This window comes from Condylura cristata, unplaced genomic scaffold (genome assembly GCF_000260355.1).
Source record: "Condylura cristata isolate star-nosed mole 26May11 unplaced genomic scaffold, ConCri1.0 scaffold00038, whole genome shotgun sequence".
Taxonomy (NCBI): domain Eukaryota; kingdom Metazoa; phylum Chordata; class Mammalia; order Eulipotyphla; family Talpidae; genus Condylura; species Condylura cristata.
Genome location: NW_004567139.1, coordinates 2,821,422 through 2,835,148, shown reverse-complemented (window position 1 = coordinate 2,835,148; position 13,727 = coordinate 2,821,422). Strand labels below are relative to the sequence as shown.

General features: G+C 41.4%; 1 protein-coding gene across 1 annotated transcript in view; it reads right to left on the bottom strand.

The window, feature by feature from the left end:
• The window catches only part of CEP112 (centrosomal protein 112kDa), a 332,396-nt gene extending 322,028 nt beyond the window's left edge, over positions 1-10,368 (bottom strand). Inside the window, exons 1-4 of the mRNA XM_004693355.2 lie at positions 10,333-10,368; positions 3,684-3,797; positions 2,586-2,776; positions 372-544 (exon numbers count right to left, since the gene is read on the bottom strand). Coding sequence (XP_004693412.2) covers positions 372-544; positions 2,586-2,776; positions 3,684-3,789 — 470 coding nt within the window. The 5' untranslated portion in view covers positions 3,790-3,797; positions 10,333-10,368. The remainder of the gene's footprint in view (positions 1-371; positions 545-2,585; positions 2,777-3,683; positions 3,798-10,332) is intronic.
• Between the last annotated feature and the right edge of the window lie 3,359 nt (positions 10,369-13,727).

Sequence of the window (13,727 nt, the reverse complement as noted above, 5' to 3'; positions counted from 1 at the left end):
TGTTCATTAGGGAGATTGGTCTGAAGTTTTCTTTTTTTGTGTTTTCTTTGTTAGGTTTTGGTATTAGAGTGATGTTGGCTTCGTAGAACGTTTGTGGTAGTTTTCCTTCTTTTTCAATTTTTTGGATGAGTCTGTGCAGAATGGGCACTAGTTCTTTTCTGAATGTTTGGTAAAATTCATTTGTAAATCCATAAATAAATAAATCTTTTTAAAAAATACAGTAAATGGAAAGCAAAACTACTATCTTACCTATCAATAACCCTTAATTTTTATAAAAATATAAAGTAAACCAACAACTAACCATAAAAATGGCAAAGTGGAATAAACCAGGCTTTCGTCTAAAGACATTTGAAATCCACCTCATAGCCTACCTGTGGACATCAGTTGGTGACTGTATCAAAGAATAATCTTCTCCAGAGGAAAACTTCCATGATTCATTTAATTTGTGTTCACTGGTCCCAAGCTCACCCATTACCCAGTCTGGTAATCCTTCTGGACTTGAACCTTTGGCTCGTGCTGGATTTGGTTCATCAAAATAGATGGACTGATTTTTAAAAATTAGAAAAATTATTCTTTCAACATGTACTAAAATCAAATAATTATTTAAGATTTCCATCAAGTTTCAAGTTTGATAACCTTTCCAATGACTAAAATCAACATGCTAAAATCAAATAATTATTTAAGATTTCCATTAATATGAAAACACATAATGGAGAACATTTGCACTTTAGCTGTTTTCTGCTATATAAGAAATGTGATCAATGATAAAATTACACAACAAAAGATCTGATAATAATTACTTTTACTACAAAAATAGAATTAGTTTCATGAAAGGTAACTTTTTTTAATAATGTTCTCTCCTATTTCTCTCTATGATCATTAACTGCTCTGCATACATGCACACACATGTTAAGTGTTTCAAAATTAAAAATCCCTTGATAAGGTAGAAACAAGGGAGCTGAAGACCTGGGATTTAGTTACCTGGAAAATCCAAGCCAGGTCTCCAGACCTTCTCACATTCTTCCTTCTCCTCTTTTTCCTCCTCCTCCTCATCATTATTTATAAAAGAAAGTCCTTCCCAACAAGTCTATATAATTGAGTGTTAATGAGAAAATATGACATCATAAACTCAGATTTTAACATCTGTTTCATAAAATGTTATATTTAGTCATTAAGAAGAATGACATTAGGGCCGCCCTGGTGGCACAGTAACCAGTCAGTCTCAGCACTATGACTCTATCAGCAGCCACTGCAGCATGAGTTCAATCCCCAAGCAAAGCAGCTGACCACAGGGCACAGCAGACCTCTCCTGTCTCCCCACTGCTCCCCTCAGCACTGTATTTCAGTCAGTCCACCTGTTCTGCTACCCACTCTGCCTCTGGTGAATCCTCTCATCCCCACATGTCTGGCCTACACCCCAGCACTTGTCTGCATTTTAAAAAAAAAATGACATTAACCTATTTATTTCTCTTCAGGTGAGTGAAGCTTCATGACATACTCCAGAAGAAAACTGTGCTGACTGGACACTTATGCAACAATTTTCCCAGTTATACACAGAATACCCTCAAGGGGCTATTCTCTAGGGAGGGGTGGCACTTGACTCTCTACCTCAAATTAGACATGCATAGCAACTTCTTTTCAAATGATAGCTACGCCAATGTCTAAACAAATACCAAGGCAAGTAACTACTATAAAAATATAAAGAACATATACAAAAATAAAATAAATATAAAAATATACCAAAGACTACCTATCTGAATTTAGATAAAATGGTTCTACTTGAGCATACAGTTAATAACAGCATTAAGGTCTATGGCTTTCTGCCAAGATTAACAGAAATTTTCCTGTAGTATAGAGCATGTCTCCTAAACTAAATTTTGCTTAAAACTGTAATAAAATACAAATAAACCTTAACACACATTACACGAGAGTTTTGCAATCCAATCTTACTTTTTAAACCATATATATCTTAATAGTGACAGACAACAATACTTAGTACTCCAGTCAGATTTCTTAAGTATTCAAACACTACACAAACCAAGATATATTTCATGGTCACAAAGCATAAGACAGTGACAATTTATCAACCAACCACAGTTATACAATCTTGGTAACATGGTTGATTTTGATAATGAAACACAGCAAAATATTCCTAAACTCCGGCTACAATTGCCACTTTATTAGAGTAGAGAGGAACTTAGAACTCACTTAACCCAACCTCTCATGAATTTTTAAATAAAATAAATGAGAGAATTTAACTAGAATTGACTGAAATCCAGGGAACATTTTCATAAACCAGTGGATATCGGAGGGAAATAAAGGTTAAATATTGAAAAACTCACTTTCAGTTTTTCAGCAATATTAAAGAATTCTGTGAGATGACTAAATCACTAAGTATAGTCCCTCCTGTAGACTAATAACCTGATTTCTGCCCCTGGTGGAAAAAAAACCGAATCGGAGAGAAGCAGATACATTATCTACCACTGTGACTTTAAAGCATGGCCATTGCTGAAAGTGATGATCAGCTGACATTTGTAAAGAAAGGAAAGGAATACCCGCATGTCCCCTTGGCCGACAACACTTACCATGTAGGAAGGTAGAGCTCTCAGCGTGCCTGGCTCAGGACGGTGTATGAAGGGGCCTTCGAGCACACCTCGCTTCAGCATGTGCAGCAGCAGTTTGGCATACAGATTCCGATTTTTCCTGCCTGTGACGCCTGCACCTGTTCCTGAAGGTTCGCACAGTTTTCTAATCCAAAGTGCACACCGCTGCCGTTCTAGAAATACATAGGCCTATCAGAGACTATTTTACAGAAAATAAATGATGAAAGAACTGTACCAGTATCTGCTGGTGTCTTAAAGAGGGCCTGCCAAACTTGTTCTGTAGAAAGGCAGATAGGAAGTACGTCAGGCCGGGCAGGCTGATGGTCTCAAGCCCAACTACACAGGTAACACCGCAGCTGAGCGTGAGAACTAACGTGCTGCTTGCTACTAAGACTTTATAAAAAGGCAGCAGACTGGACTTGGCCCTGGGGTTACAGTTTGCTAACCTGTGGTACAGAGTTTATTAGCCAGCAAGCAAGAAAAATGCAAAGAAATAGGTTCATAAAATATAATTATTGCATTGCTATCAAATAAATTTCTGAGATAAAACTTTGCTGCAAAAACAGTTCTAAAATAATTTCAGTTGTGTTGAAAACCCTTACTATAGTTCTAATTGTACAAGCCAATAGAGTTAAAAATAAAATCTCTTTATTTAAGCATTTTATTAAGCATAATCTACAATTACACTTCAAATGTTTTATTTATAAAAGTCGATAATTTTCAGGGATTTGTAGCTGTAACCTTTAAAAACAACTGAGCGCTACTTATATCTGATTTGATAAAAATCATTATCTCTTTAGAAATCAAAAATATATAGCACAGTTCAATCCATATATAATGACACATTGACTATATTATCTTGCAATGACAATTGTTTTTAGGTCCCACGAAAATGACTTTGACAAAGCCCTTTTGTCAGTCGTAACTTGATTTGAAGACGATATATCTCTCCATCAACTTAAGATTAACATTGTCAGTAAAAGAATTCAACCTTCTTTCCATTTTGACATAATATTGCTTTGACAAAATAACATAAAGAGAAAAGAATCTCAAGAATTTGATTTTTAAACTTAATCTTACCTGTCCTATGGGATAACTTTAAAACAAAGGGCTTCATATCTACCACAAAGTGATCAAATTCTGCATCCAGCTTCTCCCACTGTTCTTCCTCACTTCCCGGTTCCATAATTCAGTCTGTAAAAGGTTTAAATTAGAATATTAAGGATCTGTATGCTGAAAACTGAAAAATCCTCACGAAAGAGATTAAAGAAAATTCATTATTAGATACCAATTCTCCCCAACTGATCTATCAATTGTATGCAATTCCAATAAAAACTCCAGTAAGTATTCTTTATATAGAAACATAAGCTAATTCTAAGATTAAAAAAAAAAACTAACGAGCAAAAAGTAATCTTTAAAAAAAGAAGAAAAAAGTGTATTCATACTATTCGATGTTAAGATATACTATGACTCTCTAATAGTCAAGACAACATGTATTAGGACAGAGAGCCCAGAAATTCACTGATGCAAATTTGCACCCCTGATTTTCAAAAAGGTACAATTCACAGAAAAAAGAAAAATTTAAAACAAATCATGCTGTTATCCAGACACAACAGATACCAACCTAAATCTCAGCGTATACAAAAAAATGGACTCAAAATTAAAATCAAAGATCTAAGTGTAAAATGTAAAATTATAAAACTCTTTGGAGAAAATCTTTATGACTTTAGGTTTGGAAAAGAGTTTTTAGATACAACACTAAAAGCATAACCCACAAGATAAAGACTGATATATTAGACTTCACACAGATAAAAAATGTTTGCTTAGCACAGGACATAGTGAGTGCTCTTAGGAAAGGAGAAGCCTCAGGTGGGAGAAAATATTTGTGAATCAAAGCTCAACAAGCCCAAGAAAAAATAATCAATAAAATAACAGTCCCTCTATCAAAGAGACAGATGACAAGAGCACTTATAAAAAGAGGTGCAGCCTCGCAAGTCAGTCAGGCAACCGAAACCACACGGAGCAGCAGTGCACACTCATGGCAGTCTCCTGCCTGCCAACCATGCTGGTGAGAACCCAGGTCAGGAGCTCTCAAGCAGAGCTGGTAGGAACACAGGGTGCAGCCTCTCTGGAAAACAGCTTAGTTAGGACCCAAATCCTAACACTAGTATTTACACAAGTTACGTGAAATCTATATTCACACCCAATCTGCATGTATTTTTTTTAAGCGACTGCATTTTTTGCTGTAACCACCAAACACTGGAAACCACCCAGTGGCGCTCACCCAGAGAAATGGATCAACTATGGAATAGCCGTACAATGACACAGGACTTAGCAACTGAAAGGGGTGAACCCCAGAACACACGACATACATAACCTTCAAACGGGCTATGCCACACAGAAGAAGTCATTCCAAAAAGGCTGTAAGACGACATTCGTGCAAAAACTAGAAGAGGCAAAAATATGGGCATAGAGGAAAGCTCAGTGATTCACAAGGGTTAGTAGTGGGAGGGGGATTTTTTTTTAAAGATTTATTTATTCGTACAGAACTGGGGTACAGGCCAGAGATGCGGAGGGTGAGAGGATTTACCAGAGACAGAGCAGGGTACAGAACAGGCAAATCGACAAAGTACACTGCTGAGGGGAGCAGCGGGCGGGTCAGGAGAGGTCTGCCGCGCCATGTGGATCTCCTCCAGGGCAGGCGGGGATCGAACTCATGCAGAAGTGGCTTAAGCTTCTTTGTGCTGTTTAACTCGCTGCACCACCAGGGAGGACCCGGGAGGGGGATTTTAAAATAAAGAGGTGACAAAAAGAAATTATTTGGGCTTCTGTAATTATCTGTAAGTGGTCTGTGTAGCAGGTTTCAAACCTTATGCATGTGTAAAAAATTATAGAACCATATACAAAAAGGTGACTTTAACTCCTTGTAAATTTAAATTTTTAAATCCTCTTAGAAGAGTTAAAATGTTAACCTGTATATTTCTTCCGAATTAGCAAGAGAAACACTGGATAAAAAGAGAATGAATCCCTCTTTATTCTGACAGAACTCCTTAAGCTAAAATGACATCCACACTCACCAAGTTCCTAGGAACTGTGAAACATATTGGTAGAATTGGAGACTACCTCTACCTTATAAATGGCTTGCAATGTGTGATTTATTTAATTTACAAACTATATATTGGGGGCAGGGAGGGAACTCCTGTGTCCATTAGCTGTCTGCTCCATGGTCTGCCCTCCCTCTGCTAAACTAGCTTCTGAGATTTCCCACAGCATCCTGTATCTTTTACTAACAGCCTCTTCAGAGAGTTCTATTTTTTCCTTTTAAAGATTTATTTATGCATACAGAGTTGGGGTGCAGGCCAGAGGTGCAGGGGTAGTGCGAGGATTTACCTTGACAGAGTGGGGAGCAGAGCAGGCGACTGACAAAGTACACTGCTGAGGGGAGCAGCAGGAGAGACAGGAGAGGTCTGATGTGTCATGCAGGTCACCTAAGGGGCGGGAATCAAACTCAAGCTGAAGGGGCTGTGGCTAGCTTGCAGCGCTGCGTCCTAACACATTGTGCCACCAGGGAGGGCCCTATTTTTTTCAGTTTTTTTTTTTTTTTTTAGGATTCACTTACTTATGCATTCAAGAAGTAGGACACAGGTCAAAGATGCAGGGGGTGAAAGGATCCACCAGAGACAGAGTGGGGAGCAGAAAGGCAGGATGATGCTGAGGGGAGCAGTCGGGAGACAGGAGAGGTCTCCCATACCATGTGGGTCACCTCCAGAGCCCAGAATCAAACTCATGCTGCAGTGGCTGCTATTTATCTATTCTATGGGAGTCAATACTAGCTTTCATGCCAATCTGACTTCCTTCCTAGTAGCCACAAGTGAACCAAGGTATGCAGCGTGAACGCTGGAGTCTCACTCTCCACCCAACCTTCCTCAGGAATTAACAGTTACTAGAGCCACAGTGCCACTTCCTAACTGCTGCTCTCCTAGTCTGAACCCCCAAACCCCCTCTTAGGAGGTACCCTTCCTATGAATACAGCCCATGACCCCAGTCTTAGCCCTGCCATGTCCCAAAAATTGCTATCTGTTCGCAGCCTCTATTTCTTAAATCTCTCACTTTCTCCTCTGCTCTTTACTCCCAGCAACACTGAGATCAGCTCCTCCATTCCCTAACTCGGCATTTGTTGGAGAAAACAGTGCTGCCTCGGAGTCAGATGGCTTCACGCTCAACATGAATCCTTGGGATGCTACTACCTTCTACTCCACGGGTAGCTTTTAAGCTTTGACCAGACATTTAAAAAAAAAACAAAACTTTTTTTTTTTCAGATATCAGAAAGCCCCTTAAATTGCCCCAGCCTCCCCTCAATTTTAAAAACCTGATCTCCTGCTTCATGGAAAAAATGTCAGGTGACGGAACACCCCCAAATGCTATTCCCTCCACCTCTCAGGCCCCTCTTAGAAAACACATCCTCACCTCCTTTCACTTGAGTGAGAAGCAGTACCTCTCCTCTGTAGTGCCAATGCCTACGTTGCCTCTGACACTTCCCATCTCCACCCCTCCTCTCCACTGCTCCCTTCTCTAACACCCCATCAGTCTGTCAACAAATACTTGGCGCTGTCTCAAACCTGATCTCTACTCTGCTGCACTGCCTCAGGAGCCCTCCTCTGCTTACGAACAGGGGCAACAATCTGGCGCCCACTGTCAGTTTCCCCACTGGATGGACTCGGGTGCTCTGGTGCAAGGAGCTCCCTAAAAACAAAGCGAAGCATGTCTCTCCCTCCCTCGGCGCCTCTCCTGACTGCCTGTGTTACAGGAAGCCATTCAAGTCCAAAGTTGGCCAAGCAGTGCCTTCACGTGTTGAGCACATCTCTTACCTCGATACGCACACATGGCCTGACCACCCCCAGCCAACAGCGTCCGTGTCACCCCAGGGAACTGCTCACCATCCTTCAAATGCCCTCAGCCTGTAGGATTCCTCATCCTTCTCGAAGGCCGTCTCCTGGGCCTGAAGCAGGTAAACGGTGCTTAAACGTTACCTTTGAGTTACATTCACCCCACTTATTCCAGACTCATTGCTCCAACTGCAGTGTGCACCACCCATGCCTACATAACAGCATCCATGTGCAGCTATTCTGTACATGTCTGTGTATTCTTGACAAGTTTCTACCCTCTGTGAGATGTTCCTGCGAGGCAGAAGCACAGTTCTTAATGCCCAGCACATCACATGACATGCCACGGGACGTGCCCGGCACATCACATGACAAGCCACGGGACGTGCCCGGCACATTACATGACATGCTACCTAACGTGCTGAAGACAGAAGCTAAAAGGATGAATGTCCCACTTTAACATGGCTGTTTTCAATATTCCTGTTCCGAGTACCAAACAGGTCTTCCAGAATAGAAATACCATTAATCCCTTAATCGCATTTTCCACAACTGGTTTTATCCTGCCATCTACATTACTGTAGAAGAGTATATGTTCAAACTCAAATGTAGTTAACATCAATTTATCTAGCTGCACGTTCTGATTGGTGAGTGGCCGAGAGGCTGTGTGCTCAGTCAGCTTTTTTTTTGCATTCCTATAATAACTAGCCGCATCCATACAGAACCACACCTGTTTCAAACTTGGTAACAGAAGGTTATGATACCGCTGCAAGATGTTAGATCATAATGCTGGAAAGCCACTACTCAAATGGAGGGGCAAAGAAACAGAAACTCAAGGACCCAGAATTTTAAGCACAGCTCTGGCCTAGACATGTACCCGCAGCTTCAAGAGTGTATCCTACCTGCTATTCAAACATTTCTCTGAGATCACCCAGAGCTAGTGCTAAAGCCAAAAGATTCCTAGTAAATAATCACTAATTCTCAATAAGGCTTCTGACATGACAAGCTGGAGGAAATCACCCAAAGAGTCACCCAAAGTCTTGAAATTAAGCAGAAAACTCAGACAGTATTCTAAAAACCTCAGCTCTCAGATCCATTATGTCTGACCCTGTGGCCACTGACATGTTAGTCCCCAACAGCTTCAACTAATAAAGAAGCATTTTGAAAAACAGAAAGGTCATCTGAATTGCTATCATGCTATCAACATTGGAATAGATATTTAAAAAAAAACACAATAGTCAATGTGACATTTGATAAGTTCAAAACTGCTTTTCCTGATCCCTTATCCCGAGAAAAGATAACCAAAAACAAAAAAGAAATTACCATTTCAAACCTACAAAAAGCTCTTACTATACAAACTACATCTTATAAATTGCATCCTCGTTGTGCCAACTAACCAAAAAAAAAATTATTACTGTTTATTAGAACTGCAAATTTAAATTATTAGAATTGGAAAATAAGTAAAGTTACATCTTTGACTTTGGCTTAAAATATTTAGAGACTCCCTATTACTCACATAAAATGACTTCAAAAAAGCAATGGGAAGAGCATAAGGGATTGTGGTGATGGTGCAGGGGGGAAGTGGTGGTGGGGATTTCACAGCAAAACACACACTGTACAAAAATGAAGGATGATGTGATACATATATTTTTTTAAAAAAGAAGTAAACTGAGTGCCTCTCATATGGGTATAAACCACATTTGGTGCAGGACTTAGATTGAACTCACTGGCATTATCTTTTCTTAGCCCTGTTTCTAAGTACAGAGCTGTAAGATGGGCTAAGACCTTCTCAAGACGCTTAGCAGGAGTCAGCAAAGCTTGAGCAAGACACGAATATCACAAGGCTTTGGGGGAAAAGCAGCCACTGCCCAACAACTCATCCACACTCCTGAAAGCCGCTTAAATCCGCTTTGCTCAGTCAAACCGTATTTTAAATAGCTGCAGTCCACTGAAACGGGACACACGTCCTTCAGGACACCAAAAGGTACACAGGTGTGTGTTTCAGTGGCTCACGCATGTGGATGGGTGGACAGTTCCCAGAGCCTTGGAACCTTCCCAGCCTGTGCCAGGAGGATGCTCTGTGACTTACAAGCGTATCCCCGTTCATCACCTGAAGAGACAGGCACTGTTCCCTGGCCACTTCCGACCAGCAACTGGGGGTCCTTTCACTTGCCCTTCCGGCTTATTTTCCTGGGTAAATATTCAAGCACATAATCAAAACAGCCGCACGGTCAAAATAAAAGCTGTTCACCTTCACACGTCCCGTTCTCCTGAACACTCAGAAGTAAACACAACTGGACAGGCAGCACCCGCACGCTAAGGTGCTGGGCAGGGTCCTCCACACAGACCGCAGCCAGGACAGACCCCCCTGAGGGAGCGGCCCACAGGCGCGGACCCCGGCCTGCAGGAAAGTGACCAGTCCAGCGGCGCGGGGTGCCGCAGCGGCGTCAGGGCCAGACTGGGCAGCAGCAGGCGGCCGGCGAGGGCCCTGAGGCCCAGGCCGCTCTCCTACCTTGTCCAGTACACAGATTCCTTCTCACGGGCGGCAAACGCTTTGGTCCGAGTTCTGGACCTCCGGCCGCCTGTCAAACTTTACTCAGCTCCTCCCCGGTTCCTGCCCGGAGGAGATTTCACCGTGCAAGTGAAAGCCGGGCGCCGCGCTGGGACCCCTGAGCGGGGCGCGCGCCCCTCAGACTCCGAGAACGGGCCCGGGGCCTGCGGGGTGACGCCCCTCCCCGAGCGACCCCGCCGGGTGGGGCGGCCGTCACCCCGCGCGAAATTCCACTGGAGAAGCCGGGGGTGATGGCGGGGGAGGGAGAGAGGGAAAAACAAGACCCTGGCGCCCCTACATGCAAGCTTTCCGGCCAGCCACCGCCACCGCTGCCGCCAAACGGTTTCAAATCCTTGCGGGCCGCTGCGGTGGCCGCCGCCCAGCAGGCCGGGGGCGGGGACTTCCGCGCTCACATCCCCCGCCCCTGTCCCCACCTCTCGGGCGCCGTCCGCGCGCGCCGCCGTCGTCATGGCGACGCCCGGGGCTTCGGCGGTCGCGTCCCTACTAGTCCCGCGCCCGCGTTTTCCCCGCCCCTCGGCCGCGACGTGGCGCGGCGCCGTTGTCTTGGCGGCGCGTCCGCGTACCGAGCTGTGTCCAGGGCTGTGTTTCCGCCTGGACCGCCACTCAGCAGTTCCAGGCCAACGCTTGCGAGATAACCAGACCGCGGTCTGGGCACCCCTACCTTTTGGGCATCCCGCACGGAAGGTAGCTTAGGAACACCTTAGGGATTCTGGAGAATGAACAGTAAAGGGCAAAGAAAATAGAATTTGGGGAGCATGTTCACAGAAGGGAGTGTCCATTATCCCGGGAGACTACACAACTAAATCAGTGTAAAGCCCGCCGTCTGTCTCACATCCCAGAGGTCAGTGAGATTGGATTAAATGGAAAATGAGCATTGTCTTTTTTCTTTCTCCTTGCATTCGGAAGTATCCAAAGTCTGAAAAAACTGACCCAAGCTTCTGATGATGTTCAAAAAAGGCTTTGGGTTTACCAACAGTTTACACACACACACACACACACACACACACACGCAAAAAAAAAGAAGCAGGATCAAGTGGAAAACGTATTTTCGCTGCTCGCAGGAAGTCAGTCGCATCTGGGCAGGCTCCCTGTCTGTTGCTCTGTTCTTTGGTGCACTGTTACATTTTTTAAAACATTCTGTGCTGTTTTTTTTTTTTTTTAAATAGGAAGCAGAAACAAACGTTAAGTTGTAAAAACATTCACAAATGAAATTCAGTTTACCACTGTTTTTTAATCTAATTTCACAACAGGCCTCCTGCTGCAGTATCTTTGCAATGCACGCTGTGATGCCAAATCTAACATAAGCACAGCTTGAAGCATCTTTTCAATTTTCCATAAAGAAAAGAGAAATTTCATTCATTTATAACTAGTTATTTTCAAGCTTCCAGACTGAACTCATTCTCTTTCCAAGATGCTTTTGCAACCTATCCCACAGGATGTAAACACCAACAGGTGTTCATTGTTGGAGTGACAAATCATGAAAGTTAAGGAAAAGAAGGCATATGAAAATGTTTAGTTTTTGATAAGTATGTTTGAACATGTTTACAGCTAAAGAGTGAACAGTAATACAAATCACTTGCACTGAAAATCAGGGCAAACCCAGTCAAGCAATTGTAAGAGTTCACCCCCTCAGTGAAAAGGTTCAAAATCACTAGGAGAACATGAAATGAACTTAGAAAATGATGTGTAAATGAACAGATGGGGGGGAGGGATGAGAATAAAACTAAGTCAGTTTCATCTGAAAGAAAATACTACAATAAAGCAAATACAAATGAATGCAAAGAAATTTTAAAGCTTAATGAATTAAATTTATTTTTTTTAAGATTTATTTATTTATTCATACAGAGCTGGGGTACAGGCCAGAAGTGCAGGGGAGGTGAGAGGATTCACCAGAGACAGAGTGGGGAGCAGAACAGGCTGACTGACAAGTACACTGCTGATTGGAGCAGCGGGTGGGTCAGGAGAGTTCTGGCCCACCATGTGGGTCACCCCACCACCACCACCACCACCTCTTCGACACCAGGGAGGGCCCAAATTACTTAAATTTTTAAAGTAAAATTTTACTCAATTTTTAAAGATCAAATAGCAACATAGTTGATACTGACATCAAAGACACAACACTGAAAAGAGACTGCTTTTCTTTCCCCTGTGGAGAGAAATGATGCTGCCCTTCTCCTGTTAATACTCATCTCTTTTTTTCCAAATACAAACTTAAAATTAAGAATTGATCTAGATAATACTGACCAATGTGAATTCAATTATTCTCTACATAAAACATGGGGAAATATGATCTTTCACTGATTAGGAAGATAATATTTAATTGTACGTTAACTTGAACTAGGACTGTATTTTATTATCAGTATTAAGCCTGATGATCAATATATTTTAAACTCCTGTATAAAAGTATAGTCACTATAGCAGAGATCTGGAGGTTTCTTTCATCTTATTTAAATCACTGTTAATTGAATTTTTTGTTATGAAGTCAAATATAAACCTGATAAATTTGCTGCTTCAAACCTTAAATTATATGTATCTGAAAGTTTTATACTTCCTAGAGGCGTTCCTTTTTATACCTTAACTGCTCTGTAGATCAATATCAAAAGTGTAAGTCTATATTCATATGTCCACTACTAATAGACCCACTGAAAGTAAGTTATAAAATAGTTTATAAATCATTCTACCATTTTACATACTTGCATACACACAGGGGAAAAAAACCTATAAAAATATGATGAAAGGTGGGCAATTATTTCTACTTGAAGAAAACAAATTATCATTTAGACCCCATCAATTTTACTCCCCAAGTACTCTCAAATCTCTCCAAAAAGTAGCTCTGTTTTTGAAAACTTCAACTGAGACAAAAAATTATGAAACTGACCATATTTTCTTCTTTGAAACATTCTGGGCTCAAGATTCCAACAATTTCCATATAAACTTATCTGTTAACTTGAAGGATTATGAATAATATGAAAACAATAAAGTAAGAAACAGTGACTGGATCCAGTGGGGTACAAGCATGCAATTATTTCCACTTACTGTCAAGAATAATCAATAGTCAACCACGAAGAGAAATGAAATTTTTCTTCCTAGACTGAAATTATTTAATTGTACCTTTTTACTCAGATTATAAAAGTTTTAATACCATTAGAAGGGAAAACACCAAAAGATTTAAAGAAAATAAAAAAGCAAAACTTATGTGTGATTTTATTCTCAAGTTATTATAACAGCGAGTTGGAGGGTAAGGAATAATCTTACTAAGGAATAACCTATATAATACATGTAATAATATAATACATGTAATCATTTTAAGAGCTCTGCATTATTTCTTCATTTGGATACAGCATAACTTGCTGAATTAGTCCCATGTGATTGGATATGTAAATAATAGCAGTCTGGAGCTCTTACAAATAATACTACAATAAATATCATTTTAATACTACACCTTTATTGAAATATCCTATTTCCATCGAAGACATCCCTATGAGAATTAAAAACAGGCCTTTGGTCACACTGCCTACTGTTTTGCACAAGTATTTTACAAATTTCCCTGAGAGTGACATCTCACATTAAAAATATTTCTAATCTGTGCTAACAATATGTGTTCAGACAGCACCTCTCTGTGGGTTCCTTTGCGCTGGCACTCGCTGTCCACTCATGGGCAACTGTGACCCA